The sequence below is a fragment of the Pseudophryne corroboree genome, chromosome 9, assembly GCF_028390025.1.
Source record: "Pseudophryne corroboree isolate aPseCor3 chromosome 9, aPseCor3.hap2, whole genome shotgun sequence".
Lineage (NCBI taxonomy): Eukaryota > Metazoa > Chordata > Amphibia > Anura > Myobatrachidae > Pseudophryne > Pseudophryne corroboree.
In genome coordinates, this window is record NC_086452.1 from 192,667,959 (window position 1) to 192,680,421 (window position 12,463).

Here is a 12,463-nt window from a genome sequence, read left to right on the forward strand (position 1 = left end):
AGCACATATTCAAAAAGCAAACGCCTATCTGTCGGAAGCAGCCCTAGACACGGCCATACTTACATCTAAAGTCTCTGCTTCTACAGTGGCAGCAAGACGATCCTTATGGTTGCGTTCTTGGAGAGCAGACGCTTCCTCCAAAAAAGCTTTGGAGGCTCTTCCATATGCAGCAGATACCCTATTCGGGAAAGAACTGAACGATATTGTCACTCAACTGGCTACTGCTAAGATGGCTTTTCTGCCATCTGCAGCAGCCCCCAAGCATAAAACTACCTTTCATCCCTTTAGTGTCCAAAACGAGGTAAGGGCCAGGCCTCCAGTTACCAGGCCCAAGCAAAGACCACCAAGCCTCGAATAAATCAACCTTGGGCTACAAGATGCCCTGCTGCCAAACAGGCCAACAAACCTGCAGCGTGATGGGACGGGCCCTCCTCTGAGGGATCCCAGAGTGGGGGGCCGACTTCTGTCTTTTGCTCCAAAGTGGTGGGACATCACAACGGATGCCTGGGTCAAGGAAGTCGTGACAAAAGGATATGCCTTGACATTTTGGTGCCGTCCCCCAAAGAGGTTCTTCACCACATTGATTCCAAGGGATCTCAGAGAGGCAGAGGCTCCACAGAAATCAGTCGGCTCTCTTCTCGCCTCCAATGTCATTGTTCCGGTACCACAGGACCAGAGAGGATAAGGGTTTTACACATCGCTCTTTCTGGTCCAGAGACCGGACGGATCCTACCGCCCTATTCTCAACCTCAAGAAGTTTAACCTATACCAGGGAGTCCCCAAGTTCCACATGGAATCCCTCAAAACGATCATCCTGGTGCTGGAACCGGGAGACTATATGGCATCCCTGGACATAGAGGATACATATTTGCATATCCAAATTCGTCTAAGTCATGAATGGTTTCTTAGGTTTACAGTCAAGGACAAACCTTTCCAATTCAGAGCCTTACCATTTGGTCTATCCATGGCTTCACGAAAGTAATGGCAGCACATCTCAGACGCAGCGGAATCCGAATCCTGCCCTACCTGGACAATCTCCTACTCCTAGGACAATCGCAACAGACTCTTACGCTTCACATTCAGTCAACAATAGAGATGTTACAATCTCGTGGCTGGAGAATGAATTGGAAAAAATCATCGTTGACGCCTTCCCAGACAATGCTTCACTTAGGGGCGCTCCTGAATTCCACAGAACAATGGATATTTCTACCACTGGAAAAACTCATGGTCATTCAATCCAGAATTCGGATGCTCCTCTATCAGCGCATAGTTTCAGTCCAAGCTTGCATGAGAGTACTGGGCTCGATGGGGACAGCATTCAATATGGTGGAGTACGTGCAATTCCATTCTCGTCCTCTACAATTGGAAGTTCTTCGCAAGTGGAACGGTTCTCATCTCCACATCCGATCACAGACCATAACACTCCAGAGGTTCAACTGTCCTTAACATGGTGGCTCATTCGGGACAACCTAGACAAGAGTCGCCGCTTTTGGATTCAGCACTGGACAGTGGTCACCACATATGCCAATCTTCAAGGCTGGGGAGCATTATCGGAGTCCCACACGTTCCAGGGTAGCTGGACTCCTCAAGAAAACTCAATCCCCATCAATGTGCTGGAATTGAGGACAATCCTCAACACACTTCGCTCAGCACGACCTCTGCTCAGTCAAAGTCCTGTCGGACAACGCGACAGCGGTAGCTTACATCAATCGACAAGGGGGCACTCGCAGCCGGGGAGCCATGTGAGAGGTGTCCAAGATATTCCAATGGGCAGAACAAAACCTTCCAGCTCTGTCCGCAATCTTCATCCCAGGAGTTCTCAACTGGGAAGCGGATTTTCTAAGTATCAGGACGGCACTCCGGGGAGTGGATGCTACACCCAGAGGTGTTCGAACAGTTGGTGTCCAAGCGGGGGATGACGGACATAGACTTTATGGCATCCTGACGCAAGACCCAAATAAGCAAGTACGACCCTCGGACAAGAGATCCAAAGGCATTTCTAGTGGATGCCCTCACGGCTCATTGGTCGTTTCACCTGATATACGTCTTTCCATCTCGCTTTATGATTCTCAGACTAATCAGGAAATTCAAACAAGAAGGAGGCGAGATGATGCTGGTAGTTCAGGACTGGCCACGTCGCCCATGGTAAGCGGACCTACTATGTCTGTCCATAGACAAACCGTGGCGCCTCCCTCTTCGCCCGGACCTTCTGTCTCAATGTCCCTGTGTACACCCAGATCCTCAACGCCTTGCTTTGACAGCCTGGCTATTGAGACATCCGTCCTAAAGCCTAAAGGATTTTCCAAACGGGTCATCAAGACTATGCTTAAAGCTAGGAGAACTTCCTCGGCTAGGATCTACCACAGGGTTTGGAGAACATACTTCTCCTGGTGTGCTAGTCGTGGTTTCAGTCCGTGAATACAGTTAGAGAATATTCTCAAACTGTATAACCTGGCGCTGTATATAGTTAAATTATTAAGTTGAAAAATTCAAAAAATTATGAAAAGCCGAGGAGCTGCTGAGCAAAAACAGCTGGTTAGACTGAAAAGATGTAAATAGAATAAAGGAAAAATATGCTCTGCGCTCCAAATTTATTAGTAGTTGATTAATTGATAAATTGATTAATTATTTAAGTGCAGTCTAGCAAGGTGAATAATTGACTCAATGCAACTCTTTTAAATCACAAATATTTATATCAAATTGTTATATTCCACAGATACAAAAGAATCAATTTATATATGAAACATATTAAAAAGACATATGTGTCTTAACTTACAATGTGCACATTAAAGAATAACAATGTGTCTAATTTAAAACTGTGCTGATTATAACAGCAAACTGTAAAGCTCACTGTTGGTTTAAACAAGGAAAAGCTCTTTCTATAATACCAGCTACTAAAAACACTGGCGTCCCAGTGTAGTATTAGAAGGTATAGCTCCGCAATAGGTAAAAAGTTATTTGAGGCATACACACCGTGATAGTTACCACCGTGCTGGTTCCTGGATAATGCTGCAGGGTCCTGTATGAAATTACACGTGGTAAAACAAGGTGCTTCGTGGTTTCAGTCCGCGCTCTTTCAGACTGACTCGCTTGTTGTCGTTTCTTCAATCAGGCCTGGACTTAGACCTCCGGTTATCGTCACTAAAAGTTCAGGTGTCAGCACTGTCAGTGCTGTTCCAGAAACAACTGGCACTGATGCCGGATGTCAAGACATTCCTCCAAGGCGTTCTACACGTTCAACCTCCGTTTTTGGATCCAGTGGCCCCTTGGTAACTGTCACTGGTCCTTAAGGCTCTACAGAAGCCTCCTTTTGAACCTATGGAAATGGAAGACCTTAAGTGGATCACTTGGAAGACCTTGTTTCTATTGGCTGTATCTTCAGCTCGCAGAGTATCAAATCTCAGTGCTTTATCCTGGCGGTCACCTTTTCTGGTATTTCACTCAGATAGAGCAGTTCCTCGTACTCGCATGGGGCCTCCGCTGAACAGCTATGTAAGGTTGACACGTGGTCCTCTGTCCAGACGTTCATCAAATTTTATGCGTTCGACACCCTTGCATCAGAAGACGCAGCCTTCGGGCACAGGGTCCTGACTGTAGTCCAGGAGCATCTGTATGTCTTTTCTTGTTAAATCCTTTTCTTTGAGTTCATAGGGGGCACCGGATGCCCTCCCTGTTGCATCTGTCCTGCAGGATTGGGTTCTTGTGTAGGTTGTGTGCTATCCTCCTTCTTCTGTCCTTCTGTGTGAGATGTTCTTGCTTCCTCTTTCTGCTGCTCCTGCTTATGTCTTGCTATAATAAACTGGCGGGCCTATCGGGGGCGGGGTATAGGGAGGCAAGGCCTGCTGGGTACTTAAAAGTAACCCTTTTGGTGCCTGTCTGCTCCCAGCCAGCCTATATCCAGTGTTAAGCCTGCGGTCCGGTGACCCCTGTAGACTCAAATAAAAAGAATTCAACAAGGTAAGACATAAATCCTCTTGCAGGGAGTGTGTGGGGTGGTTTTCTCTCATTACTCCATTAAACCTTGTCACTTTATCAAGGATGGAAAAATATAGATATTTGTTTTGGACCTTTAGCCATGATAAGCTATGTATTGACTAATGATTTGGTTTTTGCTATTGACAGAGTGGGTTTAGATCCGAATGCACAGAAAGCTGCGGGCATCTTACGTAATCATCTGATCCAGTTCACCCCTCAGTTCAAGTCAGGCAGTCTGCAAGATGATGAGCTGTATCCAATCCTGAAAGTGCCTTTTACAAAGTGAGTAATATACACTGACGCTTCTGTGCCATTGTCTCATGTGGTTTGATACTGATTAGGTTGAGTCTTAAGTATATAAGTTATATCACCTCCATTACAGTGGCAGATGCAGAAAATTCTAGCACCTACAACTTTATTTAACCCCTTCAGTGCTAAGAACGAGTTGGAGTCTTTCTTAGCATATTTCTCAAAAGTAATGAGAACAGTCTCAGTTGTCCCCTTGTAAAAAATGTACTTGCCAGTCCCCGACCAGCAGTTACTGCTACAGAAATAGTGCAGTGCCAAGTGATGGGGCTGTGACTGTCTCTGCCATCTAATCAACTAGAAACGTGGAAGAGGCATCACCTCATTTGAAAGGGTCATTATCTGGCTATCCAGTCATTACTACAGAAATAATTATGAAGTCAAGGAATTGGGAAGGACCTTCTCCATCCTGGTTTCAATAAACTCAGAAGCACTTCATTTGAGTCCCCTTTTTCAAATGATGTGGCCATTTATGGACAACAAAAAACATTCTGTAATGCTGGGTGGTATTGTCTGGTGATCACCAGACAGAAGCTGCTATAGGGCCAAGTCTTTTGAAAGAGTGGATTTACCATCATTCTCATTTTATTTATATATATATATATATATATATATGCATGTGTGTGTATATATATATATATATATATGTGTGTGTGTGTGTGTGTGTGTGTGTGTGTGTGTGTGTGTATATATATATATATATATATATAGTTATAGTTATAGTTGCAAGAAAAAGTATGTGAACCCTTTGGAATTTCCTGGATTTGTGCATATATTGGTCATACAATGTGTTCTGATCTTCATCTAAGTCACAACAATAGACAAACACAGTCTGCTGAAACTAATACTACACAAACAATTATATGTTCTCATGTTTTTATTGAACACACCATGTAAACATTCACAGCGCAGGGTGGGCAAAGTATGTGAATCCCTATGCCAATGACTTCTCCAAGAGCTAATTTGAGTCAGGAGTCAGCCAACCTGGAGTCCAATCAATGAGACGAGATTGGAGGTGTTTGATAAAGCTGCCCTGCCCTATAAAAAGCACACCAACATCAAAACCTCATCCCAACTGTGAAGTATGGTGGAGGGGGCATCATGGTTTGGGGCTGCTTTGCTGCCTCAGGGCCTGGACAAATTGCTATCATCGACGGAAAAATGAATTCCCAAGTCTATCAAGACATTTTGCAGGAGAACTTAAGGCCATCTCTCCACCAATTAAAGCTCAACAGAAGATGGGTGATGCAGCAGGACAACGACCCAAATCACAGAAGTAGATCAACAACAGAATGGCTTCAACAGAAAAAAATACGCCTTTTGGAGTGGCCCAGTCAGAGTTCTGACCTCAACCTGATTGAGGTGCTGTGGCATGACCTCAAGAGAGCGATTCACACCAGACAACCCAAGAATATTGCTGAACTGAAACAGTATTGTAATGAGGAATGGTCCAAAATTCCCCCTGACCGTTGTGCAGGTCTGATATGCAAATATAGGAAACGTTTGGTTGAGGTTATTGCTGCCAAAGGAGGGTCAACCAGTTTTCTCTGACGTCCTAGTGGATGCTGGGACTTCCGTAAGGACCATGGGGAATAGCGGCTCCGCAGGAGACTGGGCACAAAAAGTAAAAGCTTTAGACTAGCTGGTGTGCACTGGCTCCTCCCCCTATGACCCTCCTCCAAGCCTCAGTTAGATTTTTGTGCCCGAACGAGAAGGGTGCATGCTAGGTGGCTCTCCTGAGCTGCTTAGAAGTAAAAGTTTAAATAGGTTTTTTATTTTCAGTGAGTCCTGCTGGCAACAGGCTCACTGCATCGTGGGACTAAGGGGAGAAGAAGCGAACTCACCTGCGTGCAGAGTGGATTGGGCTTCTTGGCTACTGGACATTAGCTCCAGAGGGACGATCACAGGTTCAGCCTGGATGGGTCCCGGAGCCGCGCCGCCGGCCCCCTTACAGAGCCAGAAGAGCGAAGAGGTCCGGAGAAATCGGCGGCAGAAGACGTTCCTGTCTTCAGATAAGGTAGCGCACAGCACTGCAGCTGTGCGCCATTGCTCTCAGCACACTTCACACTCCGGTCACTGAGGGTGCAGGGCGCTGGGGGGGAGCGCCCTGAGACGCAATAAAACATGTTTAAACCTTATATGGCTAAAGAAATACATCACATATAGCTCCTGGGCTATATGGATGCATTTCACCCCTGCCAGTTTTCCTAAAAAAAGCGGGAGAAAAGGCCGCCGTGAAGGGGGCGGAGCCTATCTCCTCAGCACACAAGCGCCATTTTCCCTCACAGTTCCGCTGGAAGGAAGGCTCCCAGACTCTCCCCTGCAGTCCTGCTACAGAATCAGGGTAAAACAAGAGAGGGGGGGCACTATTGGCAGCTAATATAAAACAGCAGCTATAAAGGGAGTAACACTTACATAAGGTTATCCCTGTATATATATATATATATATATATAGCGCTCTGGTGTGTGCTGGCAAACTCTCCCTCTGTCTCCCCAAAGGGCTCGTGGGGTCCTGTCCTCTTTCAGAGCATTCCCTGTGTGAGTGCTGGGTGTCGGTACGATTGTGTCGACATGTATGAGGAGGAAAATGATGTGGAAGCAGAGCAATTGCCTGTGTTAGCGATGTCACCCCCTAGGGAGTCGACACCTGACTGGATGGTCGTATTTAAAGAATTACGTGACAGTGTCAGCACTTTACAAAAAACTGTTGACGACATGAGACAGCCGGCAAATCAATTAGTGCCTGTTCAGGCGTCTCAGACACCGTCGGGGGCGCTAAAACGCCCGTTACCTCAGATGGTCGACACAGACCCAGACACGGATACTGAATCCAGTGTCGACGGTGAGGAGACAAACGTAATGTCCAGTAGGGCCACACGTTACATGATCACGGCAATGAAGGAGGCATTGAATATTTCTGACACTACAAGTACCACAAAAAAGGGTATTATGTGGGGTGTGAAAAAACTACCAGTAGTTTTTCCTGAATCAGATGAATTAAATGAGGTGTGTGATAAAGCGTAGTTTTCCCCCGATAAAAAACTGCTGATTTCTAATAAATTATTGGCACTATACCCTTTCCCGCCAGAGGTTAGGGCGCGTTGGGAAACACCCCCTAGGGTAGATAAGGCGCTCACACGCTTATCAAAACAAGTGGCGTTACCGTCTCCCGATACGGCCGCCCTTAAGGAACCAGCTGATAGAAGGCTTGAAAATATCCTAAAAGGTATATACACACATACTGGTGTTATACTGCGACCAGCAATCGCCTCAGCCTGGATGTGCAGTGCTGGAGTGGCTTGGTCGGATTCCCTGACTGAAAATATTGATACCCTGGATAGGGACAGTATATTATTAACTATAGAGCATTTAAAGGATGCATTACTATATATGCGAGATGCACAGAGGGATATTTGCACCCTGGCATCTAGAGTGAGTGCGATGTCCATTTCTGCCAGAAGAGCGTTATGGACGCGACAGTGGTCAGGTGATGCGGATTCCAAACGACATATGGAAGTATTGCCGCATAAAGGGGAGGAGTTATTTGGGGTCGGTCTATCGGACCTGGTGGCCACAGCAACGGCTGGAAAATCCACCTTTTTACCCCAGGTCACCTCTCAGCAGAAAAAGACACTGTCTTTTCAAACTCAGTCCTTTCGTTCCCATAAGGGCAAGCGGGCAAAAGGCCACTCATTTCTGCCCCGGGGCAGAGGAAGGGGAAAAAGACTGCACCAGGCAGCCTCTTCCCAGGAGCAGAAGCCCTCCCCCGCTTCTGCCAAGTCTTCAGCATGACGCTGGGGCCTTACAAGCGGACTCAGGCATCGGTGGGGGGCCGTCTCAAGAATTTCAGCGCGCAGTGGGCTCACTCGCAGGTGGACCCCTGGATCCTGCAGGTAGTATCACAGGGGTACAAATTGGAATTAGAGACGTCTCCCCCTCGCCGGTTCCTGAAGTCTGCTCTACCAACGTCTCCCTCCGACAGGGAGGTGGTAGTGGAAGCTATTCACAAGCTGTATTCCCAGCAGGTGATAATCAAGGTACCCCTCCTACAATAGGGAAAGGGGTATTATTCCACGCTGTTTGGTACCGAAGCCGGACGGCTCGGTGAGACCAATTTTAAATCTAAAATCCTTGAACACTTACATAAAAAGGTTCAAATTCAAGATGGAGTCACTCAGAGCAGTGATAGCGAACCTGGAAGAAGGGGACTATATGGTGTCTCTGGACATCAAAGATGCTTATCTCCATGTCCCAATCTACCCTTCTCACCAAGGGTACCTCAGGTTTGTGGTACAAAACTGTCATTATCAGTTTCAGACGCTGCCGTTTGGATTGTCCACGGCACCACGGGTTTTTACCAAGGTAATGGCCGAAATGATGATTCTTCTTCGAAGAAAAGGCGTCTTAATTATCCCTTACTTGGACGATCTCCTGATAAGGGCAAGGTCCAGGGAACAGTTAGAGGTCGGAGTAGCACTATCTCAGGTAGTGCTACGTCAGCACGGGTGGATCCTAAATATCCCAAAATCACAGCTGATTCCAACAACACGTCTACTGTTCCTGGGGATGATTCTGGACACAGTCCAGAAAAAGGTGTTTCTCCCGGAGGAGAAGGCCAGGGAGTTATCCGAGCTAGTCAGGAAACTCCTAAAACCAGGCCAAGTGTCAGTGCATCAATGCACGAGAGTCCTGGGAAAAATGGTGGCTTCTTACGAAGCGATTCCATTCGGAAGATTCCATGCAAGAACTTTTCAGTGGGATCTGCTGGACAAATGGTCCGGATCGCATCTTCAGATGCATCAGCGGATAACCCTATCTCCAAGGACAAGGGTGTCTCTCCTGTGGTGGTTACAGAGTGCTCATCTTCTAGAGGGCCGCAGATTCGGCATTCAGGATTGGATGCTGGTGACCACCGATGCCAGCCTGAGAGGCTGGGGAGCAGTCACACAGGGAAGAAATTTCCAGGGCTTGTGGTCAAGCATGGAAACGTCTCTTCACATAAATATCCTGGAACTAAGGGCCATTTACAATGCCCTAAGTCAAGCAAGGCCTCTGCTTCAGGGTCAGTCGGTATTGATCCAATCGGACAACATCACGGCAGTCGCCCACGTCAACAGACAGGGCGGCACAAGAAGCAGGAGGGCAATGGCAGAAGCTGCAAGGATTCTTCGCTGGGCGGAAAATCATGTGGTGGCACTGTCAGCAGTGTTCATTCCGGGAGTGGACAACTGGGAAGCAGACTTCCTCAGCAGACACGAACTCCACCCGGGGGAGTGGGGACTTCACCCAGAAGTCTTTCAAGTGATTGTAAACCGTTGGGAAAAACCAAAGGTGGACATGATGGCGTCCCGTCTCAACAAAAAACTGGACAGATATTGCGCCAGGTCAAGGGACCCTCAGGCAATAGCGGTGGACGCTCTGGTAACACCGTGGGTGTACCAGTCGGTGTATGTGTTCCCTCCTCTGCCTCTCATTCCAAAAGTACTGAGAATCATAAGAAGGAGAGGAGTGAAGACTATACTCGTGGCTCCGGATTGGCCAAGAAGAACTTGGTACCCGGAACTGCAAGAGATGCTCACGGAGGACCCGTGGCCTCTACCTCTAAGAAAGGACCTGCTCCAGCAGGGACCTTGTCTGTTCCAAGACTTACCGCGGCTGCGTTTGACGGCATGGCGGTTGAACGCCGGATCCTGATGGAAAAAGGCATTCCAGATGAAGTCATCCCTACCCTGATCAAAGCCAGGAAGGATGTAACTGCGAAACATTATCACCGCATTTGGCGAAAATATGTTTCCTGGTGTGAGGCTAAGAAGGCCCCCACAGAGGAATTTCAACTGGGTCGTTTCCTGCATTTCCTGCAAGCAGGACTGTCTATGGGCCTAAAATTAGGATCCATTAAGGTTCAAATTTCGGCCCTGTCGATCTTCTTCCAGAAAGAACTGGCTTCATTGCCTGAAGTTCAGACGTTTGTCAAGGGGGTACTGCATATACAACCTCCTTTTGTGCCACCAGTGGCACCTTGGGATCTCAATGTAGTTTTAGGGTTCCTAAAATCACATTGGTTTGAACCACTCACCACTGTGGAATTAAAATATCTCACATGGAAGGTGGTCATGCTGTTAGTTCTGGCGTCAGCCAGGCGTGTCTCAGAAATGGAGGCTTTGTCATATAAAAGCCCTTACCTAATTTTTCATTCAGACAGGGCAGAATTGAGGACTCATCCTCAATTTCTCCCTAAGGTGGTTTCAGCGTTTCACATGAACCAACCTATTGTGGTGCCTGCGGCTACTAGGGACTTGGAGGACTCCAAGTTGTTGGACGTAGTCAGGGCCCTGAAAATATATGTTTCCAGGACGGCTGGAGTCAGAAAATCTGACTCGCTGTTTATCCTGTATGCACCCAACAAGCTGGGTGCTCCTGCTTCTAAGCAGACGATTGCTCGTTGGATTTGTAGTACAATTCAGCTTGCACATTCTGTGGCAGGACTGCCACAGCCAAAATCTGTTAAAGCCCATTCCACAAAAAAAGTGGGCTCATCTTGGGTGGCTGCCCGAGGGGTCTCGGCTTTACAACTTTGCCGAGCAGCTACTTGGTCAGGGGCAAACACGTTTGCAAAATTTTACAAATTCCATACCCTGGCTGAGGAGGACCTGGAGTTCTCTCATTCGGTGCTGCAGAGTCATCCGCACTCTCCCGCCCGTTTGGGAGCTTTGGTATAATCCCCATGGTCCTTACGGAAGTCCCAGCATCCACTAGGACGTCAGAGAAAATAAGAATTTACTTACCGATAATTCTATTTCTCATAGTCCGTAGTGGATGCTGGGCGCCCATCCCAAGTGCGGATTGTCTGCAATACTTGTATATAGTTATTGTTACAAAAAATCGGGTTGTTTATTGTTGTGAGCCATCTTTTCAGAGGCTCCTACGTTTATCATACTGTTAACTGGGTTCAGATCACAGGTTGTACAGTGTGATTGGTGTGGCTGGTATGAGTCTTACCCGGGATTCAAAATCCTTCCTTATTATGTACGCTCGTCCGGGCACAGTATCCTAACTGAGGCTTGGAGGAGGGTCATAGGGGGAGGAGCCAGTGCACACCAGCTAGTCTAAAGCTTTTACTTTTTGTGCCCAGTCTCCTGCGGAGCCGCTATTCCCCATGGTCCTTACGGAAGTCCCAGCATCCACTACGGACTATGAGAAATAGAATTATCGGTAAGTAAATTCTTATTATTAAATCCAAGGGTTCACATACTTTGTCCACCCTACGCTGTGAATGTTTACATGGTGTGTTCAATAAAAACATGAGAACATATAATTGTTTGTGTGGTATTCGTTTCAGCAGACTGTGTTTGCCTATTGTTGTGACTTAGATGAAGATCAGAACATATTTTACGACCAATTTATGCACAAATCCATGAAATTCCAAAGGGTTCACATACTTTTTCTTGCAACTGTATATATCTTTGCACAATTGTGTGACTTCTCAATCTGCCCCTGCAGTTGCTGGTAAGCCCCAACGGTAGTCTGGACCAGTTGGGACGATGTAAAATTAATTTTTTTACAAGTCCAACTAATTGCTGCTTAGACAAGTGGTACTCTTCCCCCACAGTCTTAAAGTACATACTGAGGACATGCCTCATCTTTCACTACAGTGTAGGTGTTTAGTTTAATACATAGGTCTCATTGGGTTGTAGATTTTTGTGCACTCATCGGTGAGGAGTGGGATTTTATACTGTGTTATGTTGGGGTTGCCACAGAGTATGCCAGGTTTCAGCAGATACAGTTATATATTATACATATACCCCTTTCACACAGCACAAATAACCCGGTATCGACCCGCTATAGTCGAAATCCCGGGTCGTCTGACCCAGTAATTCAACCCGGGAATAAAGCAGTGTTATTCCCGGGTTGAATACCGGGTCAGTGGCAGCGTAAGCGTGCTCGACCCGGGACCCGTTCACTACAACAGGGAGAGGCGGCGCAGAGACGATTTCATCTCTCAGTGCCGCCTCCGACCACGCTGCCGGCTCCGCTCCCCCGCCGCTATGGCAACCCGCCAGGCATATTGCCGAGTCGGGGAAGCCAGCAGTAGCGTCCAATGCCGGATCCCACCCGGGAAGGACCCGTTTCCAATTCCCGGGTGGGATCCGCATTGGCGGTGTGAAAGGGGTAATAAGGTCTA

General features: G+C 47.2%; 1 protein-coding gene across 5 annotated transcripts in view; it reads left to right on the forward strand.

The window, feature by feature from the left end:
• The window catches only part of AGL (amylo-alpha-1, 6-glucosidase, 4-alpha-glucanotransferase), a 271,005-nt gene that overhangs the window by 188,181 nt on the left and 70,361 nt on the right, over nt 1-12,463 (forward strand). For all 5 annotated transcript variants that reach the window (XM_063940051.1, XM_063940049.1, XM_063940052.1 and 2 more), the window contains exon 20: nt 4,123-4,257. In XM_063940051.1, coding sequence (XP_063796121.1) covers nt 4,123-4,257 — 135 coding nt within the window. The remainder of the gene's footprint in view (nt 1-4,122; nt 4,258-12,463) is intronic.